Below are 15,016 nucleotides of genomic sequence, written 5' to 3'. Positions count from 1 at the left end.
CTATGGAAGAGGCAGAAGTAATCTACCACACCATCATGTACACTGATTATCTGACACTAAATATTTTTCCCAATTAACAGTGGTCAACTAGCTACAATTATTGCTATAGGGAAAAGAAGGAAAAAATGCATAGTCTGCGTTTAGCTTTTTAAAAGTAAACTCACCATAACACAGCATCGTCTTTTCATTGCTTAGACACTAGAACAGTACATGGATTCCAAACTCAGCCTTATGAAATTTGATTATCATTGCTATTCACTAGCGTAAAGCTAGACCATTAGCAAGGAATTAGCCAGGAATTACTGGTTTAAGTGAAGGATGAATAGATACAGAGGTTAGCACTGAGATAACCAAACTGAAGAACAACCCTCTAGTGGAAATTAGAGAAAGGATACAATTCCCACACACCTCTCATCCTACCTTCAGAAAAGCAAGTAATACCTCTTTTTAAACAAGAATTCACATACACAAGCAGCCAGAGGGTTGCCTGGGTTTCTATACTTCACATCAGTATCTGCAGACACATCCAGCACTGGCAGATGTTGCCAAAGCAGAAGTTTCTCAAGACACCCTCTTCCAGGATCTCAGGCGCAGCTCCTCTAACTTGAGTCTTGCTTTTCACAAAATAAACAATATGTCATCTGGCATTCATACTAAGTTGTTTTGTATTTTCCATTGAAAGAGTAGTTTTTAAAATCACCACTGCTATACTTACCTAGAGCTATAGGTAAAACTTGTTTATACAATAATTTCATGAGCTTTCTTTGAAGTCACATTTGATGGATCAGGCCAAAGCCAGGCAGACTGTGGGTGAAACACAAACACTGCAAATGGCAGGTAAAAATATGAAGAAATTATTTCCCATAAAACCAAGTTTGAGGGCTGCTCAACTAAAACAGAGGGCAATCATATACTTGCCAGTGGCTTTCTTCAGTATTTTGCAAGTGTTAAGCACAAGAGCCACTGGATTTTCTAAGTTACTCCTGTAAAGATATAGGGGAAAGTAGATTCTCTTACTAAACCCACAAATAACCAACAAGCACTGTGACATACACATATTAGTATTCAATACAACTACTACGCACATACAAGTGTAGCTATACAGAGATACAAATGCCACCATTTGGCCAGGTTGTCTGCAAGCAAGTAGAAAATGAGTGACCAGAAAGCCACATCCAGAGAGATTCACAAACAAAAACCCACTGACAGCCACAGTGTTAATGCAACCCACCCTTTCTGCTCTACTCAGAAGCCAAGAAACTGATATTAAAAAAAAATAAATATTCTTAAACAGATTTAGTGTTAAACTTTTCCATCAAGTAGGAGACAAAGCACATACTCCTCATAAATAAATAAATAAATAAATAAATAAAACAAGTTTAAGAGTTGTTGACTTTTTATAACTAGATAAAATTAAATAACTTCATGTTGCAACAATAAGTAGGGTTACTTATATTTTTTAGAATATAGGGAAGGTAGTAAAAATCAAAAGTGAGGGAATAGTACCAATATCTTTGGATTATTTCACCTCTGGGATGGAGGCATACTTTTGGAAAATTCTAATTGATTTCATTAAGATTATTCACTTGGTAAAGCCTACTTATTCAAGTATAATTGTATACATTCGTGAACATACTGCAAGCAAAACCACTTTTGTTAAAACTTGGGATGCCATGCTTCGCAGCTTTAAAATAACAAATTTTCCGCTTAAGTAATGGAAGCACAGGTTTTCAGTCAAGAATGCTATAGCAACTCTCAGGACATTAGTAAGCCAAAACTTTCAAAGCCAAAGTCCAAGACAGTACTTTAGTTTCAAATGGGGCCCACAAGGATCCCGGACTTGACAGAGGAATGCAGCTTCTCAGTGAAAGCTTCATCCAAGTTAAGTGTTTCCCAAGGGAGCACTGACCACACATGTACATCAGTGTACATGACTGCCAGCTGTCTTCACCTTTGTTACCAGATGAAGATGTTGGTGTTTTGCCTTAGACAAATACTTGATTCAATTATGAAATTTTAAGAAAAATACTTCTGGTAAGTTCATTCTATAGGTTTTGGGCAGAATTATTAACAAACAGGCCTCATGTTGCTAACACTCAGTCATTCTGTAAAAGAACCAAAAAAACAACAGGAAAATGAAATTCACAAGAAAAGTGGCATATATATATATACACACACACACACATATACTCCAGATCCACAACACACAAGACCTGCATGTAATCCCTTCATGTACAAGAAACTTCAAGTACCCAAGTATGTATGTAGGAGATACTTCAGTTACTCCTCTAGCTTCACTATCGGGATGGTAAAATGGCAACAGCAAAACTAAATAATCATCCCAGAACTAAAACTTGCAGACCACCACTGCTGGCTGTCTAACTGATCTTGTTAAAGCCAGCTGTCATAGTTTGAACTCAAGACCATGAATTACAATCACAACATGAGAAAACAAATCAAAGAAATTTCAGACTGATTTAAAAAAATAAAATCCATTATCTGACAGAATGTTTTAGAACTGGAAACATCCCCAAAAAATCACAGCTTACAGATATTATAGTACCAAAATAGACAGTTATGTGCCAGTTATAGACCAAATGTAAAATAAAAGTATTCAGAAGTTACAGTAGTATAGGAACTATTTACACACAGCCTTGAAGACAAATCTGCTTCTGTATGTAGGCCCAAAACAAGGCTGCATTTGCTGCTCAAGTTTTTTTTTGTTTTGTTTGGTTTTTTGGTGTTGTTTGGTGTGGTTTGGTTTTTTGTGGTTTTTTTGTTGTTGTTTGGTTGTTGTTGTTTTGTTTTTGTTTTTTTAGGAGGTTTCACCCTCTTCTTAGAGCCAATTCTACTCTTTACTGTTCAGCAGACCTTTAGAAGCCATTAGTCTAAGACATTTATTGTTAATGGGCTAAGTGCTAACACTGCTCAGGCATAAGTGGGAACTAGTATTTTCCAAAGACTTCATCATATTGCTCTAATTTTGGTTTTGTGAATGATTCAAAGATCCAGTGTTTCCAGGATAAGCACAGTAGCTGTTTCAGTGTTCCCACAAAACAACTGAGACAGAAAAATGGGGTTCCAGGTCTTGTCAAAACAAAGCACTTAAAAAAATAAATCCAGAAACGCTCCCTCCCCTACCCTCAAGTACCCTTATCTTTTACCTTCTTGTTCTATCCTTAGAGTCTTGAAATTACTAGAAAGAAAACAGCTGAGGAATGCTGCCACTCTTATGCCATGCTTTCCATTGACTGTCATTTCAGGAATGCATATAGGAAAGTAAAGCAGCTTGGAATGTCTCCACCCATCCAGCAGCATCAGAAGCTGCCCAGCTTACCGACAGCTCCACTGCCTTGGAGCTGCATTCCAGTTTTCACTTTTACAGTTGCCCAGATCAATGAAGAAAGATACACCGCTAAGCACTGATACAACATTTATTAGGTAAATGTCCTCATACACTGCATGTCCTATACGCACATACCCTATGCTGATACTAAGGTATGGCAGCAACAAGGCATAATTTACAATTCCACCACATTCCTTTCAGAGCATATCAGTTTGTGTAAGTCTAACCTGTCCAAATATATTCTTGGATAAAATTAAGTATTTTCTAGAACACATGCACGTTCCTCAATTCCACATCCTGTTAGCCCAGCCTCAGGAATCAAAATTACACAGAAAGAAGCAATAATCTGCTGGGCTCTCAAAGTCTGAGAAGATTGCAATAAGTGTCCTCCAAGCTCAAGTAAGAACTTTGAGAAAAGGAGCAAGTTACAGTATGAGCAAACGGATAAACAAGAACTGGCCAAGAGGCTGTCAAACCATGTGTTCCAACTAAAACTGAACATATACCCTTTAGCCTGGAATACAGGTCCTCGGTTAGAAGACCCAAGCTGTATCTCTACTAATGATTTATACTGACTGCTTCTGTCTCCTAGCCTCAGATTTATCTAAAAAACTGAAATTTAGTAATCTGGTAAAAAACAGCATGCTTTCCACTATAATGCCAAGATCAAAAAGGCCTCAAATCAAGTGTATTGACATCAGTTTCATTCATACATACAAGAGCACATCTCATCTACTCTTAAAGTGCTTTTCATGATTTATTATGAAAAAATGTTCAAACAATACCAAGAATTTGCCAGAATACACAGAAAACCATAGATGAAGCTTTACTGTAAAAGTAGTATTAATGCTACAGTAAAACTAGTATTAATGCTACAGTAAAACTCATAGCTATAGAACAGCAGAAATTGTCCCTGAACATTAACTTTGTTAAACACTAAAGCCCTACCAGCTGAATTCATCCTTATATTGAATGTAGAACTCTTCCTTCATTACTACGTAAGTTTAAGAAATCTGTCAGTTACACTAACATAGAAACATGCTTTACATATTTAAAATTATAACTTGGGCTGTTTATCTGTGCAAAAGAAAGACCCATAGCAATGAAAACTGCTATGTAACCAGACACAGAAATCCCAGGTTCAAACTCGACAGACCATGAATAGGCCAAGAGACACTTTGAGATAAACAAAACGGTGAAAAGACTATTACTTTTTTATTTTACAAAACACCAAGCAGATCACAATTGCTTTGAATGCAACATTTAAATTTCCACTATTATACTTCAGGTATATTACAAATCACATTTTTTTCCTCTTCTTGCCTCCATTTCAAAGCATTAAAAAAAAATTCTTAGATGACAAGATTAGTAGGAAGTTAACCAGTACTTATTGTAGAACCTGAACCTAGCTACTGTAGCTATGGAGAGAAAGATCTATGGCCCACACAAGAACCAACTGCTATTACAAAGGGGATTTTAAACAAATATGCCTCTGTAGTCTAATCACTGAGTAAATTCAACATTACGCTTATTTCAGGACTAATTTTCTCTGTGCTTTGCTGTACAGATAGAGAATATTTTAAAAAGTCAGAATGGCATAATACAAGCTGAGCAAATTACTCCAAAATTCTCAGTTGTGTATCATCTACAACAAGAGCATTAGATGGTTCTGGATGTGGGAGGTTGTTCCCCCTCCAAACGCTGAGATTTAAGCATCAGGTTCATAATCGAGTGCAAACCTCTTCATATGAAAGGAAGTTCTCTTACTTAACTCTTGGAAAAAATAACGGATTTACCATACACATCAGTATTTTCTCCCTCCAAAAGAGGCAGTGCAGAAGTCATAGCTCAGAGGCTACCAAGACAGCCTTGAGCTATTTCCATACCTTCCTTACCCTTGGTTGTTGGGTGCTGCTGTTATGATGCAAACACCCTAGAGATTTAAGACTTTAGCAACCTGCTCTTTGCTCTTATGTCTTGACATGCTGCGCACGCTGTGGCCCCAGCTCAAATATGTGACCTGTGTTATCATTTGTCAAAAAGGATTCTGACAGTGCCTCTATCAAGTTCTAAGGCAAAGGGATCCAGTGCTGGTAGATTTTATGGTCCTTTTTCATCACTCCCTGCTGTTTGAAAGGACGATGTAACAAGGACAACAGTTAATGCCTACTGTAACAATACCCTTTACCATATCAGGCACTATGAGCATGCCACCAGGAATCCCAGTAGAATTTTTCACATAAACTACTGCAGAGACTCCCACAAAAGAAGGTATTCCTACCCAGCAAATAAATCCCACAGAATCTACAGGAAATATTAAGACAGTAATAACTGTTCTTAACTAGTTCGAAAGAAAAAATGTTCAGTGAAACACACTTGTGAAGAGTTTCCCAGCGTCTTAATTACTACTAAGGAATCAATGCAGCAGAGTCCTACAGTAGTGGCATCAAATCAAAATTTCTATTTAACACTGCATATTGCTGTGCCTGCAAGCTAAAACATAACTATAGTGTGGGTAAAACAGTCTCACCTTCATATTCAATTTAGTACTTGAAGAGTTGCAGAAAAACACTGATATTTGCAACAGAGACATAGCCTTTGGGGAACTTTGCTTAATTAAACCATATTTGTCCTAGGAAAAAAAAAAAAAGAGCACATGAATCCTTTATTAAGGATAAGGAGCCTCTCTTGCTGTTCAGCCTTCAACAATGACAACACCTAATCGTACTCAATGAGCCCCACACACAAACAGCCAGGACAATTTCCTTTACCTTACATCCAAAGCAGCACCATCCCCCAGGAAGAAGTAAGATCAAGATAGAAGGACACGCTCCTTTCATGCTGTGTAGTGGAATTAGGCCACAGCACCCACCTTCCTCACCCGGAGAGAATGAGGCCAAAAACCAGGTTACCACCTCCTAAGTCTGAGCAGCTTCAAAGAAAAAGGGCAGCCAAAAAAGAAGACTGCTTAAACTGTCATACCTAACCACAGCCTAATCTCAGTTGCTTTCTTTATCAGGAGCGTGCAGGTACTCCACAGCACACACCCCACGCTCCCAGGGGAGCAGTGTGCACGGGAAATCCAGCCTTCCAGGAAACAAGTCACATCACGGTCCCTCCCCACCACACACAGCCTTCCCATGGTACTGCCCAGAAAGGGTGGGCTCCTCTTTCCTGTACAAAGCTCTGTGTCACTTGTAGACAAGCTACTTTCAGTCACTTAAGAGATAAATTCCAATCAGAGCTAGTGAACCCAAAGTAAGAGTGGAAGAGTCAAAACTCTTAAGTAGAGGTGCTAAGATTTCAGGATGATAGAAATGAATCCCACTCCAAATAAATATGTGTATCCTAGAAGGGACCAGGTTTTACTGAAAACAGTATATAATCTCAGCTTAACATTATTTCAGAATATGCCACTTTTCTCTCCACCTCTGCAGAAACTACTAATTCGCAAGGTCACAGCTCACCTTTGGGCTTCATCTTTTTCTCAAGTGCCCCTTACATTCAACTGTTAAGGTAGATTAGAAAAGTTGCACTAAGTTAGATCTCAACCTGTGTGACAACAGCCTGGGAATGCAATGTTTAAAAACAATGAACTTCAACCTCCACTAAATTAATGGAAGGGACATGCAACTGCAAATTTAAGGTCTAATTTAAAGCTAAGTTTTCTGGTCTTACAGACATACATGCACAATAGCTATCTAAAATGCAGGATATTGCAGCACAGTACGTACTACCCTGCTGCAATATCCTACATTGCATATATCTCACATAGATAGAAACACAGTACATACACAGTTTCGTCCTTTGTGCTGAAGGCCAAACCTAAACATATACTAAAACAAGTTCTTAAAGAGAATGACATTTGAAGCCAACATTACATATGGGAATAATAATCATCATCTAATGTCAATTCTTCCCCTTCTGCAAGATTTTTAATGCAAAGAAATTTAACTGATATGTCCTCAGATTTGATACACTTGAGTCTGCTCATTTATGCACATGCAAATATAAAACAAAATCACTCACTGGCAGTGTCAAGAGATGAAGAAAGTACCTGCAGCAAGAGAATAATTGCTACATAAAGCTTTCTCATGGTGATGGCATTCTACTCCATTGATATAGGAAAACTTTAGCTAATGGCTTTAGTAACAAAGCTTGATGCTCTATTAAAGACCAGTTCTGAAGTTCACCAGAATTTCAGGATTAATGGTACTTTCCCCTTAGCACTTCCAACCACCTGGGCTGCTGAGAACAAAGCTTAATAACTGTCATATCTAGCAGGAAAAACAAAGGCTGAATAGTATACTTAATATTTAATTCTACTGCTATTTCAGACACATGCATTTGTTCTCAATAACTACAAAAAAAAAATTGAGATGCAAGACAAGAAGGACAGAACCCAGAAAAGGTAGTCACTTTATCCTTGCTAAGACAAATTTATTCTTGTGGAGCACTAAAGTCTACATAGGATCTGACAGACAACACATGCACAGACACAAAAAAAAAAAAGCAAAAGAAAACCATGGCAGTCTTAAACATAACAACTTCAACACAGTTGACATCCAGCTTCAAGACAGATGACATCAATCAGTCAAAACTCTGTCGGGAAGAATGACAAGTTTTTGAAGAGTTTCCTTTGGGAAGAGATACAGCTTTGTTCCCTGACACAGCCAAATCTGATTAAACAGCTTCATGTTACAGACTCTGTCATGTATGATTTGCACCATTTATATGGCATATTAGAGGAAAATACGATTTCTTGATAACATTGATAAATATTGATCTATTGCTAATAATGAAGTGAAACCATTCAGAGGTGGTCACAGGCAGGGGGTTGTTATATGCCTTTCTTTTTTTATAGCAACAGGCAACATTTACTGGGCTGCCTCAAGAGGATTATAACTTCACAATTCATCTTCTTATTTCCTTTTTATACCATAAAACCGGAAAAGACTCTTCAGTATCACTACAAGAGGGGAGGGAGGAAGGAGGAGAGTGAGTAAGAGTTTTAGCAGTGATGTAAATCTTCACCTCTGTTCCCTTAGACTTTGCCCTTCCAAACTGCAAGCCGACTACAGGTAACAAGAAGGGGAGAATAAGCTCAGAATCATCTTGATAAAAGCTTTGTTGTATATAGTAATCAAAGCCATTTTGAAAATGCCATCCAGACTTCAGGAAGAGAGATAACACTGTTCATCTCTCATTCTAACAACAGAGTTAAACCAAACGTCATCCTTTCCTACCAATCGCTGCTGTACAATAACTTGTAGACCTAGCGATCTAACCAGTTAAGGTATGACTTCTCATACAGAGCTCCCTGGCAGTATGAAGCAATCATAACTTGATTAGAGAAGGATAAATACATAAAACCTCACTAGAGTCAGGCTAGCCTGAAGTCAGGTAACTGTGCTGCAGTAACACACTGACAGGTTCAACCACAACACACATTCTTCCAGTTCAGTTCATAACTGAAAGCAAACCCAAACCCTTTACAGAGGAGCAAGCAACAACTTATGCACAGGAAATAGTGCAAGGAGCAATAGAATTTCACATCTTATGTTCAAGGAGGGGATTCTATCCAGTAGCATGGGGCAACTTATGTATTTGTAGAGCCTCACATCCTTGAAAAATCTATATGGGATGGTTAAAATATATCGAAGAAAAATGAGGTGGTGAATTTAAGAACAGCACTGTATAACAACATCCTAATTACCTCAGCTAATCATTCTGAGAAGATTTCTACTTAATCAACCTAGATCTCATAATCATAAAGGATTTTTTTTTAACTGTGGAACAACTTCTAAACTTAAAAACAAGAAGCAAGCTTGTCAAAGATTTTTTTTGTTTTTAGATATTTAGTTAATTATTTAGTTAATTTAATGTCGTGTGGAAGCTTTTGGCCTTCTAGAGAAACAAAAACTATTCAGGCAAACCCGCATTATCTCCGGATTGCCACAGCCTTTCCTTATTTGGCTAACGTTTTGAGATTCCAATCAGACTGCTATGAAGTTCAACATGCACAAAGCATCCATTTTGAGGAAACTTCACAGCCAGTTTCCCTTCCATTCCCCCCCTGCCCCAAGTGAAAGTTATCTCCCTCAGCACCAACCCCCCTCCTACATACCCACACCAGAACAAAGCAATATGGATTCGGTTGGTTTTTTTTTTTACTGCTCTCCGACGCACGGAAAGGAACTTATAAGAGCCCCGCTCCCCTCAAAGTTCGGCTTTCACACTGCGGCAGGAGCTACCGCTACAGAAAGCCTGTTATCGATACACGTCTCTATATTAGGAACAAAACACTGGTTCCCCTTAGAAACCGGAGGGAAATGGGCGATCCGTCCCTCCGCACGCACACGCGGGGGGTTTCACCGCCTCAACTGCTGCGAAACCGGGGAGATGGGGCCGGCAGGAAACTGCTGCCGGGATCCCGGGCCGGAGGCAGCCGGGGCAGCGCCCCCGAGGCGGGCCCGCCTCCCTCACCTGCCGGCCGCCACCCCTCCCTCCGCCGGGGGGGCACTCGGCCCGCTCCCCCCACCTTCCTCCCAAACAACACGGGGCTGGGCCCGCCGCCCCCGGCCCTCCCGACAGAAGCGAGGCGAGCGGGGAAAGCGAAAGAGGGTCACCGGCACCTCCTCCCCGCACAAGGAGAGGCCCAACCGCCCCCGTCCGGCCTGCGGGGATGGGGCGCAGCCTCTCTGTCCCCCTCCAGCCCAGCCGGCCCGGAGCCCGGGCTGCTCCCCCCTCCGGCCGCCCCCGGGCCTGACCCCGGTCGCAGCCGCCTCCCGCCCCGCGCTCCCGGCCCCTCCCCGCCCCGACACCCCCCAGCGGAGGGGAGAGCAGCCGCCTCCGGCCCCTTCCTCCTCCATCTCCTCCTCCCGAGAGGGCACTTGGCCGGCCGGCCCCGCCACCCCCCCCCGCCCCAACCCCGCTTCCCTGCCTGCCTCAAGCCCCGGTCCCGCCGCCGAGCTCGGCCAGGCCCCCCTCGGCCGGCGGGAACGGCTCCGCACAGACCTGGTGGAGCGCGGTGAGCCCGTCCACATTGGCGTAGTTGATGTCGGCGCCCCGCTCCAGCAGCCGCAGCACCTCCTCGGTGTCCCCGCTGGAGCAGGCGGCGAGGAAGACGGCGCCGTCGTCAAACTTCACCTTGGTCTTTTTGCGCTTGACCACGGGCGGCTCCAGGTCGGTCTCGGAGCCGATCCAGCGCTTCAGCTGCTCGTTCCGCTTCTGCTTGGCGTCCGCCATCTTCATACCCCGCTCCTGCCTGGCCCCCTTAGCTAACGCCGCACCGAGGATAGACTATATACCGCCAGTATCCCACAGCGCACCGCGGCCCGCACTCGCCCTCGCTCGCTCACCCACCCAGATGGAGGGCGCAGGGCGGGAGGGAAGCGGAGGGGCGGGGCGGCAGCGGCAGCCTCGTTAGCATAACCCCGCGAGAGTACCGGCGGCGGGAAGGCGGGGCTGGGAGGAGCCGCGCTGCGGGGAACCGCTGTGGGAGGGACGGCGGGGAAAGGAGGTGTCATGGGCGGGCGGGGGCTGGCGGGGGCAGGGCGGGGGAGTGGCGCCGCCGCCGCCGCCGCCCGTGTTGTGACTGGGGCGAGGGCGGCTCGGTTTGCCTCATCGCGGGCCCAGGAGTTCAGGAGTTCAGCCGAACGGTCACCGGCTTCCTCTGCTCCACCGCGGAGCGGAAATCCCCGCGCCTGCAGGGGAGAGGCGGCCGCGGCACCACGCGTCGCCCGCTGCCTGCCAGGGGGAGGTTGGGGCACATGCCTCCTCCTCCTGCGGCCTGGGGCTGCCAGCAAGGCTGGGAAAACGAACTCAAAGAGAGATGAGGGCCTTGCTAGTTAAACGGCCACCACCAAGGGGTGACCAGAGAAAAGGCCAACAGCATCCTGGCTTGTATCAGCAATAGTGTGGCCAGCAGGACCAGGAAAGTGATCGGCCCACTGTACTCAGCCCTGGTGAGGCCCCAGCTTGAATCCTGTGTTCAGTTTTGGGCCCCTCGCTACAGGAAAGATATTGAGGTGCTGGAGAGAATTCAGAGAAGGGCAATGAAGTTGTTGAGGGGTCTGGAGCACCAGTCTGATGAGGAGCAGCTGAGGGAACTGGGGCTGTTTAGCCTGGAGAAAAGGAGGCTGAGGGGAGACCTTATCACTGTCTACAACTACCTGAAAGGAGGTTGTAGCATGGAGGGTGTTGGTCTCCCAAGTAGCAAGTGACAGGACAAGGGGAAATGGCCTCAAGTTGCGCCAGGGGATGTTCTGGTTGGATATTAGGAAACACATCTTCATGGAAAGCGTCAGTCATTGGAACAGGCTGCCCAGGGAAGTGGTGGAGTCAGCATCCCTGGAGGTGTTTAAAAGACACATAGGTGAGGTTCTTAGGGACACAGATTAGTAACAGTGTTAGGTTAATGGTTTGACTTGATCTTGAGGGTCTTTTCTAACCAAAATTATTCTATGATTCTATGAAGTGTGTGAGGAAAGGCAGTGGGACAAGTAGGCCTGAAACCCGAAAACCTAAGCCAGGCTTTGGACATGCGGCTCCCAGGGCCTACAGTGACTGGAGACATGTTGCTCTTCCCATCTCTTACCAGGCACCTTAGTTAAAGGTGCTGCCTTTTGCTGTCTGTGACCACAACAGCATCAGCATTCCTGCCTGCATTGGCAAACAGGTCAAATGCAGCTGCTTGGAGGAAAGAAGGAAACAAACGGGGTGACTTACTGAGGGTCCATTTTGGGAAGTTAGACATGCCTGCGTTAGGCCAGGTTGCTATACAGAAGCAACATCTCCCATTTGACATGAGACTATTGCATGACAGTGGAAATATCCCTGTGCTTATTGTTTGTTTTAATGAAAGAAAACTTATTTTCCATTACCTGAAAACCTGAGGTAGCTTATCCATCTTTTCTGTTGGAAGAAATCAAGTGGTTACAAAACATAACAGCATTTGAAGATAACAGAGATTAAAATGTATTCATTTAGAGTTGTGACTTCTAGGAACCAAGCAATTATAAGTAGTAATCTTTTTTTTCATACACAATGTATTTTCTTTAGCTAAAAGCAAAATGTATTTTGTTTTAAATTGAATCATCGCTGGGGATAAAATGTGGTTTTAAATTTACTGGGGGAAAAAAAAAACAAAAAACAAACAAGTTTTGTTTTCAACTAATTATAGGAAACAAAGTGTAGTTTGGGAGGATCACCAAACCTCATACGCTTCAAATTTTGCATGGTTTGTTCTTTTCTAATTATAATGTCTCCTTCATATGTTGGGCAGTCTCACAGCCTACTCAGACTTCTTATTTCCATTTTTATTGATAAAAATGTCAGCAGCATTTCACAAGAAATAGGAGTCATGAGGTACCTGCAGCAATGTTTTGTATTCAGTGTCTTTCAGAACAGATTTTCATATGGAGATATTTGTATAGTATCCATCACGTTACTCATACAGCAACACATGAGACACAGCACAATGTGATTATGAACGAAACTTGACATCTCATACTCCAGATGAAAGACTTGCCAGATAAGGATTTGCAGTTCCAAGTAGGTGGATGAACAATTACCCAGCACCTAATTTATACCTACCCATTGACAGCCTTTGTGACTGCCCAGAGGTACAGCTTAAGCTCCTGGGTTTGAAAGGGTGGCTGGCTGTGCATGATGCACTTCAGAAGCAGTTTTTGCAGTGTTTATTGCTCACAGGAGTGACTGAGTTGTACTTTGGCATAGCGCTGATACCATCGGCCCAGTGTGGACAGTCACCAGCCGGGAGCTTGGCAGCATCTACTGACTCAGGCCTGAGGAGGGGATTTGTGCAGGCACCAGCTACCTGCTGTGGTCTTGTCCTTGTGGGCAGACTTTCTTGGGGACAGACTCTCAGTCCAGTTCTGTTTCCCAAGGAGCTGAAAACTATAGCCCAGGAGAAGGTAATGTAAGAGAAGAGCTGTGTCCTCCTTCCACAGACATCTCTGGTATTTTGCATGTGCCCTCACCAACACACTGCTTCTCTCTTTCTTCAGTTGACTGACTGAAAATTTGACTCATCAAAGACACCACATAGCTGAAGAATGTAATACACCAATTTCAGCAAGCAATATTTAAGTCAAGTGCTTTGTTGCAGAGTAATTCTAGGCAAATTGATAGGCACTTATTCAAAATGCCCTCTCAGGAATTCCATTGTTATGGAGCATTTTTTAAGGTTTCCATCAGGAGATGGACTCCAGTCCTCTCTCCTTGACTTTATTCTTCCAGCTCAGCTTTTTCTTTCTCATCATGGATCCTTATTTAACACCTTCAGCTCACCCTCCTTGGCTTGTTAGCGAGTTGTAGAGGTTCTCCAGGTCAGAATGCACAACTCTTTGTGTTCTTAAGTATCTGTCAAGGTTTAAGGCAAGGTGGCAATAAACGGTGGCAGATGCTCCCAGTTATCCCCTCACTTCCCACCACCCCTTTCCTTTAGATCAGAAAGATGATTGGAAAGATAAGAGGAAAGGAAGAGAGACTTAGACTGCAAGTTGGAGAGTTTTAAAGGGTTTTACTAATGCTACTAATAAATAGAGAATGTATACAAAATGTACAAAACCGATCTTGAGTGCTCGATGTGTAGTTGGCGTCACTCCAGCAGCAGAGCTGGGTGTGCGGAGCTGGCGGCTCCAGCAGGTGCAGCTCAGGCCCCCGAAGTCATGGGCGGGACTGCACAGCAAACCAGAACCTTGTTGCAGGGATGCAGGGCCTGAGGGCTGTAGAGCACAGGCAGACAGGCAGGGTCCTCTCTAGATGCCGGCCATGGTCGAAGAGAGCGTGACCCTGTGATCACCCTCTTATATAGGGGGTATGATGATTATGGGATGGAATACTTCCATTGGTCAGTTCTAGTCACCTATTCCATCCACCCCTCCTCAAAAATGCCCCTTTCACAATGGAACATGAGAAAACTTATCAGTCTTTCTTCACTACCATAGTAATAAATCTAAACATGAGCTTCTTCAGCATTCCGTGGGTCTCTTATCAGCACCGAGTACAGCATCCTAGGAAAAATATGCAGGCTAAAACTCAGAAAAGTACAACCACGTAGAAGAACTTAGCTGAAAGAAAAATCACTAAAAGAGAACCAGTCTTGTTTTTAACAAAACCAGGACAGTAGCTCACAGTCTTCTTAAAGATCAGATCTAATATTTCCCTATTGTTCCTTTATCCAAGGCATTTTTCATTGATTCAGCTTCAGGTTTTCAGAGAACTTGAGCACATACCTTTCCTTACTCTGCAGCTATTTGTATGTTGTACATTCTTGACTTTATTTTTCCTTGACTTTCCATTTTCAATATTTTTTGGGTTGCACCTGATTGGGGAGCTATGTTTGAGGCCTTTTACAGACCCCACAGGCAACATATAAATTGTGTGTGGCCAGCTGAAATTCAGTTATTCCATATATATGGGGTATATATGCCTTTCCTAGATAGCTGTATGCTCTACAGTAAATTATATGTAGCCCTTGAATGTGATCTAGCAAAGCATTTTTTCTTCCTTAAGCAACAGGTAGATCTGTCATTCATGTAAACTCTGCAGTTCACATTTTCTGTATTCAACAAAATCAAGCCACACTTCAGAGCAAGAAGAGAATAATGGTGAGAGTAATAATAATAACAACAACAACTTGGT

At 43.0% G+C, this 15,016-nt stretch overlaps 1 protein-coding gene across 5 annotated transcripts in view; it reads right to left on the bottom strand.

Annotated features, from left to right (window-relative positions):
• The window catches only part of PPP1R12A (protein phosphatase 1 regulatory subunit 12A), a gene marked incomplete at its 3' end in the record, with an annotated part of 115,889 nt that extends 105,192 nt beyond the window's left edge, over positions 1–10,697 (bottom strand). For all 5 annotated transcript variants that reach the window (XM_080346381.1, XM_080346382.1, XM_080346383.1 and 2 more), the window contains exon 1: positions 10,364–10,697. In XM_080346381.1, the coding sequence (XP_080202507.1) occupies positions 10,364–10,600 (237 nt within the window). In that variant the 5' untranslated portion in view covers positions 10,601–10,697. The remainder of the gene's footprint in view (positions 1–10,363) is intronic.
• Between the last annotated feature and the right edge of the window lie 4,319 nt (positions 10,698–15,016).

The sequence above is a fragment of the Nesoenas mayeri genome (genome assembly GCF_963082525.1).
Source record: "Nesoenas mayeri genome assembly, chromosome: 1".
Lineage (NCBI taxonomy): Eukaryota > Metazoa > Chordata > Aves > Columbiformes > Columbidae > Nesoenas > Nesoenas mayeri.
This window is presented reverse-complemented; position numbering and strand designations above follow the sequence as displayed.